Source organism: Cyprinus carpio, chromosome A1 (assembly GCF_018340385.1).
Source record: "Cyprinus carpio isolate SPL01 chromosome A1, ASM1834038v1, whole genome shotgun sequence".
Taxonomy (NCBI): domain Eukaryota; kingdom Metazoa; phylum Chordata; class Actinopteri; order Cypriniformes; family Cyprinidae; genus Cyprinus; species Cyprinus carpio.
This window is the reverse complement of record NC_056572.1, coordinates 25,824,344-25,847,614: the sequence shown is the minus strand read 5'-3', so window position 1 is coordinate 25,847,614 and position 23,271 is coordinate 25,824,344. Positions and strand designations below refer to the sequence as shown.

Genomic DNA, 23,271 nt, shown 5'->3' with positions numbered 1-23,271 from the left:
AAATAAAATTGTGTCAGGCTGGTTACACGATTACATGTTTATTTTTTTTATGTTTAAAGAGGATTAATTTTGAGTCTCAGCTGCTTATTTTAATGTGCTGACATCATGTTAACAGCAACTGATGGACTGTCAGCATGCTAAAATTCTTTTCAGGGAGAAGTGTCACTAAATTCATCATGTTCAAGATCCACTTCTGTGACAAATCCTCCGGTTTTTAATGAGACGTATCCTGGTCTGTTTCGGAGGTCAATATAAACTAACACTGTATGGAAAGCAGCTGCTTCAAGAGTCTTCATGGGAAAACAAGAACATACAGGTTTGCAGCATGAGGCTAAGTGCTGACAGAGTTTTAATTTTTCTTTTAAGTATACATGGTTTGGGTGATGGTAAATGTGCTATATTCTCTAGTCTAAGACACTTCTTTCAAGTTTTCTGACTGTGACTCAAGTAAAAGGAGTGTCTGGTAACTGTGGTGTGTTGATAGCAATGTTAGTTTTTCCTCATTATGTTCTTTCACAAACATTGAGCAAGAGAAGACAAGCAGGACGTCTTCCAATTGGTTTATGTAATATGTACATAGCCCACATTTCGAAGCACTATCCCTTTAAGAAAATGGGGAACTAGAGAGAAAGCTTTCATTTCCTTTTCTGTTTTATTAATAAAACCTACGCGCAATTGTTCATGAGGCGAAAGTTTCATCAGAGGCTCGATTAAAAGCTTAACGTTCGGTTTTTTAATCTTTCCAGACTTTGCAGCCTTTGCCACTAACGTTATAGCGTTCATCGTTTCCACTTCGGTGAGTTATATTTGCTCTTAGTTAATGCTTAATGATTACTTGCCCTGTGTGATCGTCAGGCTTCATTGCATATACAACATTACCTATAAATGTGTTCAAATGTCGTTGTGTTGACGTCGAATGAACTCGTTTTGTACACCTGTTAGACCTTCCGCCCACAATCCATGTTTTTGTCAATTCCAGGAAGTTTGTGTAATATTTTATTCAACATTACAGTCACACATTCGTCACAGTTTTCTCCTCTTCTCACTGTTCTGTGCTGTCACTCATGTTTATTTATTTTATTTAATTTTTTTGAAATCGACGTTTTTACCTTGGGCAGTGATCTACCTGCGTTACTGTTGTGGTCAGAGAGCATAGCGGCCGCCAGATGGCAGCAGTGATCACTGAAGATAACGTGTACAGCGAGGCTGAAGTGAACGGCGCGCCCCCTGCTGATGGAGACGACCAAGTGCAGCTGCGCGGTCCTGAGGGAAACATTCAGGGACAGGTAGCTATAGTCTTAAAGCGTGTAGTAGGCTAGAATGCTTCTACTGGTTCTTCTATTTCTTCTGCTGTAATGGCGACAAAACTGTTTGAAACGTTATGTTAAAAAAATTAAAAATCAACAGATTAAATAATTAACCACTGTTAATTTCATGATTCCATTTTATTATTTTGTTCTTCAATAAAAACAACATTGGTTTTACATCTTTTAATTGAGTCCTGAGTTTAATTATTTTAATATAATATAAAGTTTTCTTGCAGTCTTTTTTTTTAAATGCTCAGGATTTATATTTGTGAATTAGATACCGAGGTACAATTAAGTAAAAAAAATAATGAAACTTATTCTATTTTATATTTATATTTACAAGAATTCTTTACAAATTACATTACTGTTGAAAAGTTTTTAATGTTTTTGAAAGAAGTCTTTTAGCTTCACCAAGGTTGCGTTTATTTGGTCAAAAATACAGTAAAAACTGTAATATTGTGAAATAGTATTACATTTTAAAATAACTGTTTTCTATTTCTCTATATTTTAAAATGTAATTTATTCCCGTTATGGCAAAATGATCAGAAATCATTCTAATATGATGATTATTTGCTCAAGAAATATTTCTTATCAATGTTGAAAACAGTTTACATTTTTTTTTTTTTTCAGGATTCTTTGATGAATAGAAATACATATTTTTGTAACATTTTAAATGTCACGTTGATCAATTTAATGCATCCTTGCTGGATAAAAGATTCAATTTCTCTCAGAAAAATGTATTGACTCCAGACTTTTTAAAAGTATTGTATATTATCAGCATAACAACTTGAGTAAAATTTGATTTAACAAAAAAAAAATTGAAGTTCACAAGGTCAATGTCTCAGTGAATCTCAAGTATTCCATTTTACCTCATAACTTGTCTTTGTTAAATTTTTTAAACCCTGAAACATTGTCTATGTAAAAATAAACAAAAATAAAAACCAACAATCTTGAATTTTCAGAGTGGTCTCAGACTTTTGGATCTTTCTTCCACTGACAGGTGGAGGAGTTTCTCGGCCCACATCCTGACTACGATGAGGAGGAGGAGGAGCGCAAGTACTACAGACGAAAGAGGCTGGGTGTAGTGAAGAACGTGGTGGGGGCCAGTTGCGGAGGAATGATCGTCTACAGCGTTTACATGGGTCAGCCGTTACGCATCACACACCACAGGCACATAAAATGATTCAGTCCAATGATGACGTCATACTCCTCAAAGTCTGCACGCTGCTTTATAAAAAGATCTTACTCTTAATACGACATTGAGTAGGACTCTACTTATGTCATGCTGTTGTATCAGTGTGATTTCATTATGCACTGTCTGCAGCGCAAATGAATATGACATGCTTTGTGGATGGCATACTTCACTGACTCTTCACTCCTCTGGCCATTTTTAGCAAGTTCATTGGCATGCACACACACAAAGATGTCTCATTTGGTCTGAGACTGTGAAATTGAGGAACAGCTGACAAATCTGGGACATCTTGTCACATGCCAAAAACAAATACAGGTTTTTGGATTGTTGTGCATGTTTCATCACGAGCTGTTTCTTTGTAGGTCTGTTACAGATGCAGTTAATTCTGCACTACGATGAGACCTACCGAGAGGTCAAGTATGGCACTTTAGGGCTGGAGGATATCGACAACAAAATGCTGATGGGGATCAACGTTACACCTATTGTCGGCCTGCTCTACACGCCGGTGCTCATTAGGTTGAGTTTATGTCTTTCCTTGCATTTCTGTTTTGGTCGTAATCCTCATGCAACCCACATTTTTCCGTTTTGCTCATTTCGTTTGGTTCTTTGGACGTTTGTCACCCACCGCCACAATTATTAGCAGTTCTTCCTACTGTTCATCTACTGTTCACTTAATGCTTGAGCAGTTTTGGCACCAAAGGTCTTCTCACACCCGTGGTGTAAACTGAAAATGACTTGTGATAATTACAGTCCAGTAATCCCACATCCTTTATTTTGCAATTTAATTGTATTTCTTTCTCAGATTTCTTGGCACTAAATGGATGATGTTCCTGGCATCAGGCATCTATGCTCTCTTTGTTTCAACCAATTACTGGGAGCGATACTACACTCTTGTACCGTCAGCTGTGGCTATTGGTGTTGTCATTGTTCCTCTTTGGGCATCACTGGGAAACTACATCACCAGGTGAGTGTGCTCAAAAGCTGAAGGTGCATAGAACATGTAGACTATTGTTTGAAAGTTTGGGGTTAGTAGAATTTATTTATTTATTTTTTGGGAATAAACTGTATGCTTTAAATTGATCAAATTTAACAGTAAAGGCATTTATAATGTTACAAAAAAATAGATTTTAAATAAATGCTGTTCTTTTGAACTTTATATTTAAGAATTCTGAAAAAAGTATAATAAGCATCACATCAGTTTCATCATTGACAATATAATAAGAAGAAGAAATGTGAGGACCAAATCAGCTTATTATAATGATTTCTCAAGGATCATGTGAAGACTGGAGTAATGAATGCCTAAAATTGAGGTTTGCCATCACAGGAATAAATTAAATGTTAAAATATATTAAAATACAAAACAGTGACTTTAAATTGTAGTAGTATTTCTCCATACTGGTGTATTAAATAAGACTTACAGAACTTTTGAAGAATAGTATATGTGTCAATCATTTTAAGCATATTGCTATTTTGTTAGGAGTTTACAATACTTTATTCTACTTCTTAATGTTCCATAAATTTATTTTGCATAATATTGCAAAATAAAGCCATGTTGAAGATGTTATTGATTATTGACCGATATTATAGATTTTTAAAAATGTATCAGTATCCGTCAATATTGGATATATATATATATATATATGTACTGGTCATAACATCCAAAAAAAAAAAATACTGGAATTGGTTTCAAGCAGAATTGTAATAGTGGTGAATCCAGTGACGCTTTAGTATAGGGACCGATTCTCACTATTAACTAGTTGCTTATTAGCATGCCTTTTATTACCATATTGGCTGTGTATTAGTACTTATAAAGCATGACCATATTCTACATCCTTAATCCCACCCAAAACCTAAACTTAACAACTGCTAACTATTAATAAGCAGTAAATTAGGAGTTAATTGAGGCAAAAGTCATAGTTAATGGTTTGTTAATAGTAAGAACTGAATCCTCTGCAGTGTAATATTTTCAAAACTTAAAAATGATCCCAGTTCTGCTAGAGAGACTATAACTAAGCCATTTGTAGGTTGATTTCCAATATTGCAACATCGACTCAAATCAGCACTAGAAATGCTTTCTCATTATTTTTCAGATTATGCAGCTAGCAGTTTTAAGTTATTCCTCCTCACAAATAAACAAAAGCTCACTACTGCGTTATACACTCAGTTATTGAGTCTTTCAGTTTTAACAGATACAGATACAGCTAACTACCCACCCACCCACTCCCACCTCTTTGTTTGTGTGGTTATCAGAATGGCCCAGCAGTATTATGAGTATGTCAACTACAAGGACGAACATGTCCAGGAGCAGAAGAAGCCCCCCAAAGGAGCCTTCCATCCTTACATCATCATTTTCCAGTCTGTCTTCTACATTGTTTTCCATGTGAGTAAAGATGAGTCTTTTCAGCCACTCTTAAAATGTGTGAAACGCTGCAAGTTGTAATAATTCACTATTAGTTAACCTGTGATTAGTTGTGTTTTCCCCTTTGCCATCATAACTGAGGTATTTATATGTATTCACAGCTGTGTGTGTGTGTGTGTGTGTGTGTGCGTGTGTGCGTGTGTGTATGTCAATGCCGGCTGCATATGTGGGTTTGTGCATTAACATGCAGTTATTTATAGCGTTCACTCTGTGTCTCTCTTCTCTCTCTTCTCTCCTGCAGCTGAGTTTCGTGTTTGCCGAGTTCCCCATGGTGCTGTTCCTCAATTACTATCTGAATGATTACAAACACACTCTCTTCAAAGTCACACAGTGTGGTAAAATCCTTTCTCTCGATCCTGTCCCCTTTTAGCATCAAGCGTCGTTCAGAGATCGAGCAGCTGCTCAGTATGACATTTGCATTAGTTCTCATATCCTTTTATGAAGTTTTCACGTGCTTGATGTATAATGTTAAACTAAGAATAGTCGAAAATGGCTTCATGAAGTACTTAAAACTTTAAAAACTGAAGTGCTGCTGCATTCACTGGAGAGACTTTTAAAAAGAGAAATCTATTCACTTTGTTTTTTGAATATTTGTCGAAGTTATGACACCTATAAAAATATCTATAAAACTACTACATCAAACATAAGGTATATGTAGGTATATATATTTATAAGGGAGCAACAGGGCATAAAAATCAAAACTGACACTGAAGAAAAACAATATAACACCTCAGCAGCTTTTGCTTGAATACCAACCAGACTTGCTAGAAAAATGAGTAACCCAAGGGCAGAAAAAGAACAATCTCAGTATGAGATTCATTGTTATGTTTGTCGTTACGATTTTTGTGAAAAAACATTGTTTCTTTTTCTTATTCTCACAGAGGCTGCATTTATTTGATCAAAATACAGTAAAAAAGTAGAACATTATTCTATTTTTAAAATGGAATTTATTCCTGATGGCAAAGCTGAATTTTTTTGCAGTCATTACTCCAGTTTTCAGTGTCAGACAAAACATATTTAATGCTATTTCATAAGTAATGCAGTAAACCAGTGGTGACTTCATACACCCACTAAAATTCAAATTGGGACCAAGGGGTTAAACGTAATTGCAAAATTGACTTAATTCTCTATAATAATATATCTCCAGATGCTGCTTGGTTTATTTATTTATTTATTTTTATCTAATTAATTTAAATTTAATATATTATGTATATGTAGAATGGTCTAAGTGTCCAAATACTTAAGTGAGTGAAATGGCCATTACTTACACTACATTTACTTAATTACACCGAAAAGAAATGCACCATAATCAATTCCATTTAACACCAAAAAAGTTAAAAATAGGATTCAAATCATCTTGAAGTTATGTTAGTTCCATGTGTTAATAATGAGAAGATATCTTGCAAAATAAAATTAAATGTGTCAAGAATATTAACAGTTGAAAAAATTAGTCATTTGGCAATTAGAAACTTCACACTTCTGAATTCCTGCAAACCGAAGCATCAGCACATCTGCTCTCCAGGGCTCAACTATGTCTGACTCTTCCTAGCTCTCAGCAGAGATGACGATAAGAGTTTTTTTAAACCAGTATTTGGAATTGCAAATCACCAGCAGCACTGCTTGACATTGAAAGTCACCCACTTGCCATATTGTAGAGTTAAAAACACTGTATAGAGATAGAAGCTGTTGGAAGACTGAAGTCTTTAAAAAATGTATGCATCCAGACCTCAAATGTAGTATAAAACAGTCTTGCAGTCTTGTTAGATGCATTATTTTCTCTTGTCTCATCTTATCCTCTTTCTCTCTCAGGAGCCTCAGGGAAAGGGGTGATAGAGAATTTAAATAAGACAGTTTTGCACAGCTTGCCTCGCTCTCTGTTGCTCATCGAGGTCGAGAGTGTGCTCATGGGGGCAGCCTTCCTCGCCATGCTCATCGTAAGACTGTCATCATCATCATCATCATCACTATGACGTCTCTATCCTCTACATCATCTTATATATATATATATATATATATATATTATATTAGTGACTGAAATTGTCTGTAATCAACAGCAATGATAACATTGACCTTGATAGTCATTTTACATAGCTATTTTATACTGAACCAAAGTAGGTTTGAGAATGTTATTTTGTCTTTAGTAAATCAATAGAAATTTTAAAAATGCAATATTTCAAAATTATTTAGCCTCATGTTATTCTGAATCCATTAGATTTTCTTATAACGCTTTATTTTAATGTGTCCTTGTTACACATTACATGTATTTACTATAGAAATAACACTAAATTATGCCTAATTACAAACAACTAGTAAGTAATTAGTATACAAAGAATTAGTATAGTAAGTACATGTTGTTAATTGATATTACTCAGTTCATATTTGTGTAATTACATGGTAACAAAATAATGAGTGACCGACTTTCTTTAAAAATATTCATTTCCTTAATAATGAAAGTGAATGACTATCAAGCTACAAAATGACAAAAAAGTATCATAAAATTATCATAAAGTGGTCCATACAACGCATGCACTATTTTTGAAGTATTTATGGGACAAACCGAAATGTTATCATTTTTTAACTCGATCACATCAGGTTTGATGTCAATTGTTTATTCATTCTCTGTAAGTTTTCAAGTTGGCATTAAAGTTTCATCGAAGTACAGTTTTTATGTGTAGATATTTACAATAACATTTTAACCAAAAAGTCTACCATATTAGTACATAACACAAATAAGACTGTGGAGGGAAAATAATGTGGCTCAGAGTTCAATAATTGCTGACTATTTACATAATTAATAAAAGATCTCAATAATGCATAAAAAGTCAATTATGTTTTGAATTGATAACGTTTGACATTACTTACATGATAAAAAAAAAGTTGACTGAAAATCTTGCTCTCTGGTTTGATATCAGCAACATATATTTTGGACTGTTCCTCACACAAACTTGGTTCATGTGGTTTAAATATAGTGCACGAGTGGTATGAACTACTTGTAATTCATCAAACTTCACCTTTCGTGTTCCATGTTAAACACGAATTTTAATCTCGGAGTGAACTATCCCTTTTAACAGTGTGCTGGCCATGTTCCTTAACAGTTTCTGGTGTTGTGTGGAGCTGCCTATCGGCCCACTGAGGAAATTGACCTTCGCAGCATTGGCTGGGGGAACATCTTCCAGCTGCCCTTCAAGCACTTACGAGACTACCGTCTCCGTCTGCTCTGTCCGTTCTTCGTCTACTCTGGTTTTGAAATGCTCTTCGCCGTCCAGGGACTCATACTGGTGAGAAAAAATAGACTGTGTAGCTGAAATACACAGGTTAAAATACCAAAAGTCACAGTGTCAGCTCTCAGCACTGATTAATTTTTAGCTTAACAAGACAGTTTTTGGTAGCCATTCTACAATATTAAGCACCTAGGAAGAAGCAGGATGCTGCAAGTAAACCAGTTTGCCTTGTATTTGCCCGGTACATTACCTAAACAGATTTTCTCCCTTTCTTTCTCAGTCATTTGGAGTGTGTTCAGTAGGGATGGAGAAGCTGTGGTTGTTAGTTATGGTGTATGGTTTGTCATCCTCCATCTGTTCGGGCCTGGCCCTGACGATGCTGCGCTTGCCGAGGCAGATTATTCTTCTGGTGGGTGCCTTCGTGCACTTTGTGCTAATCATAACTCTTATGTGCTGGTCGCCCCAACCACGAGAGCCTAGCTATCTTCCGTATCTGTTGGTGCTCTCCGCCCTGTGGGGTCTGGGGACTGCGCTCAACAAGACTGGACTGAGCAGTGAGTACAAATGCCATTTACACGTTAAGCTAACACCCATTTCAGCAAGACACACTCTAACATCAATGATATGACATAACGTTGTGTGTGTAGCTCTGCTGGGGATGCTGTATGAAGACAAGGAGCGACTAGACTTTGTTTTTACCATCTACCATTGGTGGCAGGCCATTGCAATCTTCATCGTCTATCTTTGGTCTGCATTGCCTATGCGGGTAAAGCCTTTAATTTTTGTATGTTTTGATTGCATACCTTGCATTTACTGTAACAAGACACTAGACAAAAATATAATTTGCTTTAAATTCGAAATTGACCTCTATGTGAGTTGTGCTTTTTATATCACTACACTATTGACAGTTGCCAATGGACCATTTTTTTCCACAAAATTTCACTCATGTGACCACACTTTAACTTTAAAGAATCGATGCCTAAAGGTTTTTTAGTTAGTGAATTGGACATCACACTGTTATTGAGTACAGAAAACACTGATATCTGATGAAAACACATTAAACTTTTTGTGGCATTGTGATGGGCAGTTTAGTCTCAGTCTGGAGTTCTGTCTAAAGGTGCGTTCACATTAGCGATACTGCAGAAAAAAACAGTAGCAAAGTAAAGTATGAAGCACTGCTCACACAGAAGTTACTTCAAGCCAAGCAGCTTTCTCTTGTCCATTTGCATGACCAACAAACATTGCGAAATCTGTGTTGGGGGCTTTTTCACTCTTGCACAAAACTATCGACAGCACAGATTCCTATTGAAATGACTGGATTTTGTTTACGAAATTCAGCTAAGCAACAGTATATGGGACCGCACCTCAGTATGTGGAGACGTATGCACATTTTTTTGTTTACATTAATCAGTGTTTAAAAATAGTGATTAAGTCAGCTGCACATTCTCTGTTGTCTCTTTTTAAGGCAAAGCTTGGACTCCTGTTGTTGGCTCTCATAGTGGCGTGTCTCTGCTACGTGCAGATGGAGCGTCGCCTGGCGAAGAAAATTCCATTCAGGTTGCCACGGATTCCCCGTCCACGACACAAGGTACTTCAGCTATTAATGTGTCTGTGTGAGTCTGTGGGGGATTTAAAGTGATTTTCGAAAAGAAAAGTAGAATTAATTTATTCTGTAAAATAAAAAAAAATGTTTTCCAGGTTCAAAACAACTGTACTGGCAGAACCTGTTGATTACCACAGACAATAATTTTGATTCATTACTATCCTATTCCTCAAAGGTCAAAGGTTACCGATACCTTGAGGAAGAAAATTCTGATGAATCCGACACGGACCTGAGTGATGTTGATGATGATGAGAAAGATGAGGATGAGAGAGGGTTAGTCGAGGAGGACAGAAATACAGATGACGATTCCCAGGGTTCACCAGGACCGGAGAGGAGCAGGGTTAGGGACCGCAGGAGGAAACACGACAACGCTGCCTACGAGCAGGCAGGAGAGAGAGAGGACTATGTCCAACACATGAGGGACTAGAAAAAGAGAGGTGAAAAGGTGTGAGGAGATTGGAACGAGGTGAGATGTTTTTGTAAAATACTGAATAGCCAGACTGAAAGAGAAGCGATGGTATAGGAAACATTTACTCACTTTTATATTGAATAAGACTTTTTTTCCTTTGGAAAGGAAAAGTGTGGGCCACCACTGAGAAAATGAAGGTCAGAAAGTAGTTCTCAGTTAAAAAAAAAGAAGTGAACCAAGCATTTGATCGAAATGGGAAATGAAAAGAGGAAACTGTAGATACCTTGTAAGGTTAGGTGGTTTTGTTGCCATAGAAATGAATATTCTCCATTCTGAACTTGGTCAAGGTGTTGTGCTCGAGTTGTGTATTTCATTCTGATTCCTTTCTGTGCGCTGTAATTATTTATCCAATACATATCGGTTTTCCTCGGAACTGATGAACCAAAGTTCTCTCCATTTAAAAGGTGTTACATTTCATTTTCATTTATGATGTTGTAAAACATATATTTTGCAATAAACATAAAATAGAAGATATATGACTAAAAATGCTGCTTTTGCCACTTTTAGAATGTTTTTAACCAGTGTTTGATGTGCTAGAATGTGGATGCGATTGATCCAATAATACTGCAGTTCATTTATTTAGTGTACAGTTAGTGTACAGTTTACAGTGTTTCTCTTAAATCTGCATTAGATTTAAAGTTATTTTATGTTATTATATTCTCAGGGGCCGTTCACACAGAATTAATTTCTGCAATCCACTGCGGGTTTTCCATTGGTTATTTTGTATTTTTTATTTTTAATGTACTGTAAATATGCACTAGATGGACTTGTTTGAGCATTGCACTTGTGTATTTTGTAGCTTTTTGCAGGACACAATGTTCTAAAAATGCAGAACTCAAGCTAAAATAAGTTCAAAATAATGCATTATTGCATTTAAAAATGTGAGATGCAGGGCAATAGAGTAAACATTTTTTTAACTGTAGCTGCATTTTATTTTAGTTTTTCACATTTACCAATGCTCGGGTGAATTTTCGCAGGTAAAATCAAGTTTTTTTTCAATAGAAATCCATGCGACTGAAAATTTTGTATGAGGGTGAAAGATTTCCCCAAGCAGATTCTGAAACTGGTTCAAGTTGGTCACATTGACAAACAAAAAGTTGCTTGGGTTGTGCGAGATACTGCAAAAGATGCAAGACTCTTGCCCAAAGTAACAGCCAAAAAATGTAGCACATCATGTTTACATAAACAGTGGGATGCAATAATGCAGTCTCTGTGAACTGCCCCATGTGAGTTTGGATTCCAGACAAATAGAAATAATTGAGCATGCATTGACGCTAAAGTACGATTTGCCTTTTTATTGACTTATTGCTCTGAAAGGTGGTCAGAATGGGAAAATCAATAATAATATTATTTTTTAAATACTTTCCCTCTTCCCCAGCATAACACACCTTATTGTGTATTGGTGCCTTATTTCTGTAATAAAACATTTACTAGATAATATATTGAATATGTTGAAACACCTGTAGTGATTTGCAGGTTTTTCACGTCTGTTGAAATAGTGTTTTTAGCATGTTTTATATACATGTAGTCTGAAATCATGAAAAAAATTAGGAGTACTGTTACAATCTCTTTGAGAACAGGCAAAAAGACAAAGATGCTAGCTTGAGGTGAGTATGTATTTATTAGTCAACCGTTGTCCTCCTCTCCTCAGAATGCTCTAACACACACTCCCATCTGTCCCCATATGGCACTCAAACGTCACAGAGACGTGACATGTTTGCATATACAGATACACATCTTGCCTTTATTGACAGATTTTTACTCTCCGGTGTCCCCCACTGTGCTTCTGTTGTCTCTTATGAATATTGTTCATACATGCTACTACTTTACCTTGGATCACATGTGGGGATGCATATGCGTTTTTGAATGTGAGCTAGTGCATTTTCTTGAACGAGAACTGATGTGTATCTGACATGCAAGGATTTTTTTATTTTATTTGTCTAGTACTAGAGTACCATAAGTGGAAACTGTGTTCAATCAGTGAAGGTCTTATAATTTGCCACACTGCACCACATAAAGTGACTGCTTCTAGAATGACTGGTGTGACTCCTCCGCTTCCAAACTCTGCGCGCTTTCCATTTCCTTCTATTCGCCTCAGGCATTACTGCTGGATTCTGCGGATGGACTGGATCTGAGGGGTCTGGCAGTGGGAGCCCCAGTCCCTCCAGTGCTGGTAGTCTCCGCTGTGCCTGTCAGACTCCATAACGTACTGCTGTCCTCGATAGCCAGGGTACTCGTAACACACAAAGCTGCAGGCAAACAGAAAATGACAGGAAATGAGGAGGAGATAAAGCGACCGAATACAATATGACAAGCTGTGGAAGGGGAATTAAATAAGTTTTTTAATAGAAGGCAAGAATCTTCACGTGGGAGTATGGGATGTTTTTCTCCTGTTTTATCACCTAACAGATGAAAACTGCACGCCCTTCTTCCATGTACGGCATGGTAAATTATCACTGGGTTAAATTACTAGTTTCTGTGATGACATGCACTGAAATGTTGATATAATGTCATTACATAACCGATGTGGCAGTCACAGGTACAGTATTGCTGTTATGTGATTGCGTCTGAGGCACCAAGTGAGGAATGTGCAGTCAAAGAAAGATTTTTTCATCTGACAGTATGTTACACTGGACTGTAATGTGCAAAAACATTAACACTTCGCAAACACAAGGACTAGATGCCATGAGCCAATGACGCAGATGACTGTGTTGTAAGTGTATTGTCAGCACAGCTGTTGAGCATGAGAAATGTGCAGTTCAGGAGAACAGTAGTTTGGCACTAATGGTGTTTTGTCGACTGTTACTCACGCGCCACACTGCACATGCATGGAGCCCACTTGCTTGTCACACCAGCCCATGGCCTGAAGAGATGGGTAATCGTCACACAGCTCTACGTTGCGGCCCAGGAAGTTCTCCTTCTCATAGATGACCATGCGACTGCTCTGGTGGTCCTACAAATGGAAGGAACAGTGGAGGACGGAAGAAAAATGAGAGATGCTGTCTGCTTTAATGAAGTTGAGCACTTCAAAACCACTAAAAACATAACATTCACCATCACTCTCCATGATATTTTTTCTTACAGCTGCAATGCTGTGAAGTTATTCTGCTAGGGTGTTCTATAGGGGGTTTATATTTGGTGCATTTATATGCAGTTGCTAAGTTGTGTTTCCTGTTGCTGCACTCAAAAATAAAGCTTCTAAAAGGGGTTTTCACAGAGAGCCACAAAAGAAACATTCTGGGTTCCACAAAGAGCCTGAAGAGTTCTTAAAAACATTTCTTAGTGTAAGAACATTTTTCCACTTTAATTAACCTTTTGTGCTTTGGAAAGGTTCCGTGGATGTTAAAGGTTCTTCATCAGTGCCAATAAAGAAACTTTTTAAGTGTGTATGTGGTTGTTTAACAAAAATACTCTATGATATTCTGAGACATGGCTCAGCTCTTTCCTTCATTGCAGGAGATGTCCTCACTTTGTTTTATTATGAGGAAAAAATCAGTCCAATTCCTTAGAAAATTTGAGAATAAAAGACTTTCAAAGCATCAGAATGTGCTCACACACTCACAGCGCTGCAGATGGGGCGCACTGACATCATCCTCTCCACATGGTAGCCCAGACTGCCGCTATAGGCGTCCCAGTGAGGATATTCTCCTTTTTCCAGGACAAACTGCTGCCCCTGGAAGTCATGGTGCTCGTATCCCAACCAGCTGCACAGAATTAAGGAGAATTTAACATTTATAAAGTACTTTCAAAGAGGGTTGAGGTATATATGATGTTTTGTTTTCATAGAAAATGCATGTGTTAAGGTATTATAATAAGCATTGTGCCCATATTGTGAGATTTTTATTTTTATTTTTTTGCCTTTGTTTTTCTTCATGAGTCACCTACAGGAAGCAATTCTCAATCCCAGTCATTTTCATAATTAATTGGAAAGCACACTTCTCAACATATATTTTAAATAATCTCAGGATGAAACACTCAAAAGCTTTCAAAAACATCTAAAACTGTAATTTCCTTACTAACTGGCAAGATTTTGCAATCATTAACACAGAGTGGGCGACTCACGCGCCGCTCTCTACACGGATAGAGCGGATGTTGTCAAACCCACGCTCCTGGATGTTGCGGCACTCTGAGGTGAGCTCCTGACATTTGCCTTGGAAATGCTCCTGCTCGAACACGGTCACCTGACAAACACACACATGCACACGCCACAACTCCATTTTCTAATTTGGAGAAATGTCTCTCTCCTACACACACAACCACTGGCCTCCTCTCATTTCACTATGTCCTCTATATTTTAAAGGGACAGTTTACACAAAAATGAAATTGTGTCATTATTTACTCACCCTCAAAGTGTTCCAACCCTGTATGAATCTTTTTTTGTTCTCTTGAACACAAAAGAAGATGTTTTGAAGAATGTGGGTAACCAAACAGTTGCTGGTCCCCACTGACTTCAATAGTATGAAAATAAAAATACTATAGAATCAAATGGGGACCAGAAACAGTTTGGTTACCCGCATTCTTCAAAACATCTTCATTTGTGTTCCAGAGAAGAAAGAAATTTGTATTGGATGGAACAACTTGAAGTTGAGCTATCCCTTTAAATAATACAGAATTCTTCTCATGCTTCTGCACATAATTACAAGCAGCAGCAGCAGCTACTGTTCGCAGAGCATTCATCTATAAAGTCTCAAAATCAATACCTAAGCAGAGGAATCCTTTGTTAAATTATTGATAGTTTGGCGCCTGTTTCTCACTCTCAAAAAATCAATAGCTTGTTTCTCGCTATTTCATTGTTCTTCTCACTTGAGAGAAAGAGTGGTAAGGTTTTTACCTTAAAGCAAGGAGACATGTCTATCCCAGTAGTTGATGGGTTTGTTTGGATCTTAGTAACTCTGTTCATCTTCTTTCCTGCACAAGAGTGAAGAGTGAAAACTTCTTCAAAAGTATCTGACAAACTTTGGGAGATGTACAGTTATGTTTCATACAAACGTATTGTCTGACGTACATTTGGGCGTTTTGGGAAATCCTACTGCTAATAGAATTGCTATCATATATTTCAGATATATATCTATATATATATATAGGCCTACATATAATTTTACATGGATAATTATATGGACTAGCCTTCTTCTGGAGGAAATCGCGGCAATTTACGTTCTGTAACATGACAACCGGTGCTACTTTCATGTCCTTAAAATCACTCCGCGACCAATCTTTTTCATAATGCTAAAAGTTAGAATAGCTTGACACTTTGTACCTCAAACTTTGCAGTATAAATTTGGCAATACATTGCTAGACGCTCATGAGTACCTAGGGGGAAAAAAACGTGAGAGACACAAATTTTGGTTTAGCTCGTCCACAGAAAATGTAACTTGGATTTGCAGATTAATGTTTTTGAATAATATATTGCAAATATTGTAATTATTATATTGTTTCAGCGTTCGTAAGGCTGATTGTTGTGTAGCCTAGGTGTGTGTTTCCTAGCGGAGATTTAAAATGTAAGCACGAATCTGGCAAAGAAGTTCCCATGACAGCTCATTTGATGCTGGTCACGTTTTGTTAATAAGCAACAGCCAATGCAACAAAGTGCAATTTAACGTCATTCTTAGCTGTTAGAAATGAATATATTTTTTTTTCATAGGTAAAATTCCATAAAACCATCATCAATTACTCTAAATTGATCTTACCTTAAATCTCCACCTGTCCTATTTTACAGTGATGCTCGTCAGTGAGGAGGAGTTTTTATGATTATTTGACGCTTCTATTTTATAGCGACCATTAAAGCTGGGTGCACGTCGCAACGCTGAAATTGATGGAAGGATCTGTGAGGGAGTGTGTGTGTGTTTGGGAGATCATTGTCTTTATTGTGAGTGCAGAGTTGCGGAGCATTTTGCGCCGTCAGCTCATTGGATTTGATGGAGCCGTGAGCGCGCGCGCGCGCCCGTGGTTCTTGTGAATGCAGACACATTGGCTTGCACAATGGAGCTCAAGCGGTCAGCACTGTGCATCGTATGCTACACAATGAGCTGCCTATATGTGGAGAATACAGGGATTTGACCCACTGCATACAGTGAACGTCCGCTCTTTCAAAGCTCCCAGAAATATGTCTGCAGTTTGTCTGCTGTCTGAAGGTTTGGAAGACAGACAGTATAGTAATTTTTAGAAAGCTCAACCATGGCGAATTCACAAATTAGGAATAGCCATATAAACATTGATTTGTTAAGGTTTTTTTTTTTTTTTTTTTTTATTTTTTTTTCAACCATGGCGAATTTATATATTTGTATTTGTATTTTTATATTTTATTTTTTTTGTTTTTTTTTTTTTTTTTTTTTTCACTTTGAGGTTTAAATGAATTTGTTGTAGGTCTTTTTGTAAGTTCAAGGACACCCCCCCCCCCCCCTTTTTCTTTTTCTGTTTTACAGAAACATCGTAACTTAGAATTGTATCTGTGCAATAACCATGGTAATTTCACTTAGGAAATATAACTTTTTCAAATCTTAAATGAAGAACTGAGGAAGATTCTGTAATACAACCAGATCTTTTTCCTTTATAATCAAGCACACTAGACTAAATTCATTATAAATCAGTAAACCACACTTTAGGATGTAGTGTTGCCATAGGAACACATACTGGCTGCTCCTCATTGTCCTTACCTTATATGACCCATGGCCCATAACCCATGACCCAGAAGTGTTAAGGTTGTGGGAATGTGGTATAGAACAGATTACTAGCTCAATGTTTACTGAATTCTAATGCCGTTTATAAAAAATAGTAAATGGAATATAGGAATTTAGGATCTCACCATGTTGCTTAATTCAGCAAGTTGTCATCTTGAAAAAGCATTTATTTGATTTTGAAAGTTTCATAGTTGGCAGCACGGTTGCCAGAGTTTTAACACAACATATGGGTGGCATAAACAGTTTAATGTACTTTGTAAATGAGACAGAAACAAACTTGTATTGGTACCAAATTAGCATGCTTTTTATTAAAAAAAATCATAAATTCAGTGTATGTTTGGAAATTCGCCAAGTCTTCAATTTGGCACCTGATCATTTGGATTTGGCTTAATGGTGTTCCATTACACTGACAAATGTGATTTTGTTTTGTCAATTTTAGTGTGCTGCGGAAGCAGGCTAATAGATTTTAAATGAGATAAACCCATAATGCTGCCACCAGATAAATTAGCATCTTCGGTAAAATATCATAGATCCGATGTAAGATTGAAAGATATTATCTAAACCCTCACTTTAGTATCTTTGTTGTTCATCACTGACAAATGGTATTATACAGGGAGTAAAATACTGTAAGTATTGCAGTGATGGTCTTCAACAGCTTGTATTGTGTCATCAGATTGTAAAGTTTCAGAACAAGACACACACAGACAAAAGGTAAGCTTCCAAGATTATGAAAAGGACTTCTTGGGTTTGAGAAATAAGTATACTTCTCTCTCTCTCTCTCTCTCTCTCTCTCTCTCTCTCTCTCTCTCTCTCTCTCTCTCTCTGTCTCTCTCTCTCTCTCTCTCTCTGTTTGATGATGGGGTGATTTCTTTTCTGTGTGTGGGTTGGTGAGCTCAGCAAGTTTGTTTCTGTGGGCCTAATCCCCCCATGCTGGGCGCCAGCCTATAAAAGGGACGCATGTTTGCTTTCAATACACACGCTGACGCGCTGATTGAGACAGAGAGCGGCTACTGACTAACACACAGGTAAGAGACAAGGGTCTGTGAGCAAAAACAAACTGGGAGAGAGTTGATCCCACATTTTATCTGGCTGCATAGTTTACAGCAAGGAAACCCCAGCATGGGCTTGTGTAAGAATATCTCTAACAGCCTTGACACATTAGTCACTGGTAGAAGACAATTAAAATGTAATCCTTTTGTGAGCATAGCACTTTATTAATCGTCTGGGTGAACTGTAACCTTTTTGTCACAACAGAAAAATGAATACAGAAAAGAAAAAAAAGCTGTGGATATGAAGACAGAGAGATATAGGGAGAATTAAAGGAGGTTTGTTAAATAAAATAAAAAAATGCAGTACAAAATGATGTGGGTTTTTATTTCTTTATTGAACACACAGTATCCAATTTAAATGACTGTTAATTCCTTAATGGGGTGGGTGTTTTTTAAATAAAAAGGGTTACGTTTTGAAGCCTTGTGAGAATCGGGGGCCAGGCTAATTTAATATCTTATGCAAACATTTTGAAGAAGTAGCAAGAATTGTATTATTTGGCTTAAACTCCATTATAATGTACACTTTTTTTATATATATTTGTAAAATTAGTCATGCTGGGCAAATTGTTACGTATGAGCATTTCACGTCTGTAACACTATTGTGTAAGCATTTCAAAGTAAGTGGGTGACGAATTCATTCAAGGGCTATAAATGTACTTGATTTGTTGGAATGGGATTCTTTACTTGCTTTGAGCAATATTTAGCAATTCACATCACTACATATCCAACAATAGATATTTCCAGCAAGAAGGCTGCTAATTATTCACGTTTCTCTACTCATACATATGCTCTCTTGTTGTAGTCATCATGTCCACTGGTGGAGAGAAGTCCAAGCCTGCCTCCCAGCCTGATGGGAAGGCTGCTCAAATTCAGAAGAGAACCGAGATGGGCGTGGGAAACTACAAGGTATTTACTGGTACCATATTTACAGATGCATAAAAGTTGCATATGATGATTAATGAAAGGTACATGATGGCAAACAGCTGTGTGAAACTGTGTATCAATTCAGTTTCCATAGAAATAGATGTGGGAGTTGTACACAGGCTTTATTTTTAAGCTAAGCTAAACTAAAAACTGACAACTTTAATTTATAGTTGCATAACAAACAAAACTGACCTGATTCTCTTCTCCTTTTTTCTCTCTCAGATGTATGTGTATGATCAGGAGAACTTTCAGGGCCGTATGATCGAGATCTCCAATGAGTGCATGAACGTGTGTGAAATGGGCATGGATAGAGTGCGTTCCCTCCGTGTGGAGTGCGGCCCGTGAGTTTTCCTGTGATACATATGAGTGACTTACCAACTCTCCTGTATTTCAATACTTCATCCATTTTCTCTGTCCTTTTTCTTTTATTTAGTTGGGTGGGTTGGGAGCAGATGAACTTCTGCGGAGAGATGTACATCTTGGAGAAGGGTGAGTACCCCCGCTGGGACTGCTGGAGCAACTGCCACAGGAATGACTACCTGCTGTCCTTCAGACCTGTCAGAATGGTATTCATTCCTTTTATTCATTAGACACATTTCTGGTTTTGTTTAAAAAAAAAAAAATATTTAGCATAATCATTATATTCACTGAGTCATGGTGCTGATTAAGAAATGCGAGTTTAATTCCTGTCCCCAGCCTGTCCTTGGCTAAAGATAAACTGAAATATATATATATATTTTAATCCATATTCATGGATATATTTGCTAACACATTGAGCCATGGTGTTTTTGAAGGCAAAGTAAGTATCAGTCTAGCTCCCAACATTTCCTGATCTCTTCCCTCCCATCATTTCACTCATTATATCCATAAAAGTGGCTAAAAGGCCAAATATAAACTGGAGAAAAAAAAAAGAAAAAAAAATTAAATCATATGCATTTATTCATGAAATTATACCTTGATCTTCTCTTGTTTGTACTCCTCACAGGACCCAGAAAAGCATAAGATCTGTCTTTATGAAGTTGGTGAATTCAAGGGTCGTAAGATGGAGATTATCGATGACGATGTTCCCAGTATGTACACCTTCGGCTTTACCGACCGTGTCGGCAGCATCATGGTCAGCTGTGGCACGTAAGTGGTCTCTAATCAAAGAAATCTGAGTAGACTGTGATATCTGAACATAAAAGTGATAACTCAACATAAAAAATAGATCTGATAGGAGAGAAATTTGAAGTCTGTGATCTTCCTAAATCCACTGAGTTTAAAACTGAAATTTGTAGTTTTTTGTGTTAAAACACTTTCTTCTAGGTACAGAAAAGCATATAAAATGTGGTGTTTTGGGGCTGGAGGGCTGGGTGGGGGGGGGGTTGTTAGCCACAAATGAGCCACTAATTCTGCAAAACATAAAATAGTTAAAATAGTTACGAATAAAGATTAGACTGTGTTGTTTGACTAATGGCAGACTTTCTGGAAACCCGTTTGAAAACAATAATTATTTTTGTCTTGCATTACACACTTAACCTCGATACTGTATTAATACTCCTAATATCCAACAAAAAAATATGAATAATTCAGGTTTTATACCACACTATTCTATGAGGTGGTGATTTCGTATGAATTCATACAATAGGAATCGTACGAAAACATATGATTTTTATATAAAAGCAAATGAAGGGGTCCCCTACACATAACAGCCATTGTTGTGTAAACAGATCATACAAATGAAATTGAAAGAGTTCATACAAATTAGCCACCAATTTGCCAAAACGTAGAATACTTACAAATTACCATGAGATGGTGTTTGTCTGACTAATGGCAGACTTTCTGGAAACCCGTTTGTCTTACATTACACACTTCCGGTTTAATTTTCATTATTACTCAACCTAGATAAACTAACAGCATTAATGCTACTATTATTTCAATAAAATAATTTCCAGTGTGGTAGTTTTCATAAAATAGAACTGAAAAGAGCCTCTTCTTCATTCTCAATTCTGTACTTCAGTTTTATTCATTCTCTATGTTTGTTTGTCTTTCCTCTCATTTCTTGTCTTAGTTGGGTGGGCTACCAGTATCCTGGTTACCGTGGCAGCCAGTACCTGCTGGAGAAGGGCGACTACCGTCACTTCAATGAGTATGGTGCTCGTCATCCCCAGTTTCAGTCCGTCAGGCGCATCCGTGACATGCAGTGGCACCCAGATGGCTGCTACACTATGGCCACCAAGTGAGGGCTAGGGAGGACGAGAAAGAGAGGAAACAGGGGAGAGAGAAGGAGAGGAGAAGATGAAGGAGGGGGTGGGGGGAGGGCCAAGAAGGAGAGGAGGAGTGCACCACCCGTATGAGTCATTCTGGGAAGGGAAAAAAGGAGAGAGGGATGGAGGTCAGTCAGGTATAGACAGCAGCTTGGCAGACAAAATGTCACAATAGAAAATGTGGCTGTTGATATCAGATGAAAGCATGGTTTTTTCCCCACCCCTCTTTATTCTCTCTACTCTTCACCTCTTCTCCCATCTTCTTTCTTCCCTCTTCCTCCTCTTCCTCATCCTCCATTCATTTTTCCCCTGTGGAAATCAGTCCATCACGAAGAGCCTTCACTGATGCCTGACTCATGGGGGTCAGGGATAATGATCAACAAGGGTGGGTTGGGTGTGGGGGGGCAATGGGTGGCAGAGGGAGGGGTGTTTTGGCCTAAAGGCCATGTAAAACCTCCACATCCTTTTGGAACGCTAATAAAACAACACCTGTGACTATTGTTGCTTGTTATCACTGCTAATTATCTGTGTCCATGCAGGCTTTTTATTTTTACCATCAGTATGTTAGGCCTCTCATATCACCACATTTTCGAAAATTCAATCCACTATCTAATAACTTGAAGAGAAAGGCATGGACCAAATTCTAACATTAATATTCTCATATCACCACATTTTCGAAAATTCAATCCACTATCTAATAACTTGAAGAATAAAAAGTCCTCGATCTTTTGGAATTAAAGCTTTCATACTATGAAATCTGAAATTTTATTGACTCTATATGGCATAAGTTGGTATATACTGACAATAGCATGAAAGTTACATGAATATTATAATTAACTAAAACCAAAACCATAAAAAAAATTGTAACTTTAAAATAAAAATAAACTGTAACTGAAATAAAAAAAATGTAAATATAATTTCAGCTACATTTCTCATTTTCATTTAATGCAACTTGATGAACCACAATAACTAAAAACCAAAACTGAAATAAAATGACTAAAAAAAAATAAAAAATAGATATATTAATTTAAAAATATGAATGAAAAAAACAAAAAAATTATTTAATTTGTAGTGTGTATTTAATTTGAATGAAAAAAATAAGAAATATGAATAATAAATTAAATGAATAATGATATTGATAATACCTTAAGTTGTATATGATTGTATAATAATATTAAAATGCTTACAGCAATTCGTAACCATTTTAAGTTTGGGCAAATTCATACTGAAAAAAAAAAACAAAAAAAAATATAGCCACTGTTTTTGTTCAAATTTTCACATTTTTAGAGGTGGAATAAAAGCAATCCCATAACTGACCTTAATAATAAACAATACTAAACAAACAAAATGTGGTAACGTTTAAATCACTAATAATTAAAAAAAAAGGCACATAATGAGGTGTATCTTTAGCTACATGTTGACAGAATTAAATCACTAATAATTAAAAAATAGGCACATAATCAGTATCTTTAGATAATTTTTTTTGTACCTTTTTTATGAGTGCACCTAAATAATTTTAAATTAAATAATTAATATTTTTAGAGAAATGTTACATGTGCTGTATTAAAGGTATAACCAACAAAGAAAAAAAATATAAAAAATATAAAAATAAAATTAATTTATTTTAATTAAAATTAATATAATACATTTTGTCTGTTTTGATGAAGAAAAATACCTAAATTACTAAAAGACTAAATTATAGCATAAATGCACTAAAAACTAAAATTATGACCCATTTAAACTGTTTGAATACAGCAGTAGTCTAGGATTACTCATTTAAAATGAAGAGTGAGCTGTCAAATATACTAAACTAAGATTGCGTAATAATTACACAAGCTGATTATTAAATGTTTTGAAGCATGTGCGTAATAAATACACAAGCTGATTATTAAATGTTTTGAAGTATTTTTTTGCAGTTTGTGTTTTTTGTGTGATTATTTTTTATCATTTTTTTTTTTTGTGTTGTTTGTTTTGTGTAATTAAACAGAATGATGGTGGGTTCATTAATACACTGACCAATTTCTTCCTACACATACAAGAATATATATTACTTATTAACTATATTACTTTATATATTATATACTATATATAGATCTATATTATATATTATTCTTTTTTCGCTATCTATACTATATAATATATATATATATATATAAGTGTTGTA

The 23,271-nt window shown here is 36.3% G+C and overlaps 3 protein-coding genes across 4 annotated transcripts; 2 read left to right on the top strand and 1 right to left on the bottom strand.

The window, feature by feature from the left end:
• The first annotated feature begins 167 nt into the window (after window positions 1–167).
• Window positions 168–10,685, top strand: LOC109096493 (protein unc-93 homolog B1-like). 2 transcript variants are annotated; one of them, XM_042759544.1, is made up of 13 exons: window positions 168–316; window positions 1,119–1,286; window positions 2,308–2,449; window positions 2,862–3,015; window positions 3,302–3,463; window positions 4,750–4,879; window positions 5,160–5,253; window positions 6,728–6,852; window positions 8,014–8,196; window positions 8,420–8,693; window positions 8,787–8,905; window positions 9,605–9,727; window positions 9,918–10,685. In XM_042759544.1, the coding sequence occupies exons 2-13, from the start codon at window positions 1,167–1,169 to the stop codon at window positions 10,167–10,169; spliced, it is 1,878 nt and encodes a 625-aa protein (XP_042615478.1). In that variant the 5' UTR covers window positions 168–316; window positions 1,119–1,166; the 3' UTR covers window positions 10,170–10,685. The 2 variants fall into 2 exon arrangements, with proteins under 2 accessions (XP_042615478.1, XP_018965648.1); XM_019110103.2 differs by lacking the exon at window positions 168–316 and adding an exon at window positions 588–796.
• A 1,128-nt stretch (window positions 10,686–11,813) lies between these two features.
• LOC109096476 (beta-crystallin A1-like) lies at window positions 11,814–16,080 on the bottom strand. The gene is made up of 6 exons (XM_019110083.2): window positions 15,899–16,080; window positions 15,043–15,119; window positions 14,274–14,392; window positions 13,774–13,915; window positions 13,022–13,164; window positions 11,814–12,460 (listed from the first exon to the last, which is right to left on the bottom strand). Exons 2-6 carry the CDS (start codon window positions 15,109–15,111, stop codon window positions 12,313–12,315), a joined length of 621 nt encoding a protein of 206 aa, XP_018965628.1. The 5' UTR covers window positions 15,112–15,119; window positions 15,899–16,080; the 3' UTR covers window positions 11,814–12,312.
• Window positions 16,081–17,796: 1,716 nt separating this feature from the next.
• On the top strand, window positions 17,797–21,353 carry LOC109091393 (beta-crystallin B1-like). The gene is made up of 6 exons (XM_042759629.1): window positions 17,797–17,913; window positions 18,740–18,843; window positions 19,084–19,202; window positions 19,295–19,427; window positions 19,847–19,989; window positions 20,912–21,353. Exons 2-6 carry the CDS (start codon window positions 18,745–18,747, stop codon window positions 21,081–21,083), a joined length of 666 nt encoding a protein of 221 aa, XP_042615563.1. The 5' UTR covers window positions 17,797–17,913; window positions 18,740–18,744; the 3' UTR covers window positions 21,084–21,353.
• The last annotated feature ends 1,918 nt before the right edge of the window (window positions 21,354–23,271 follow it).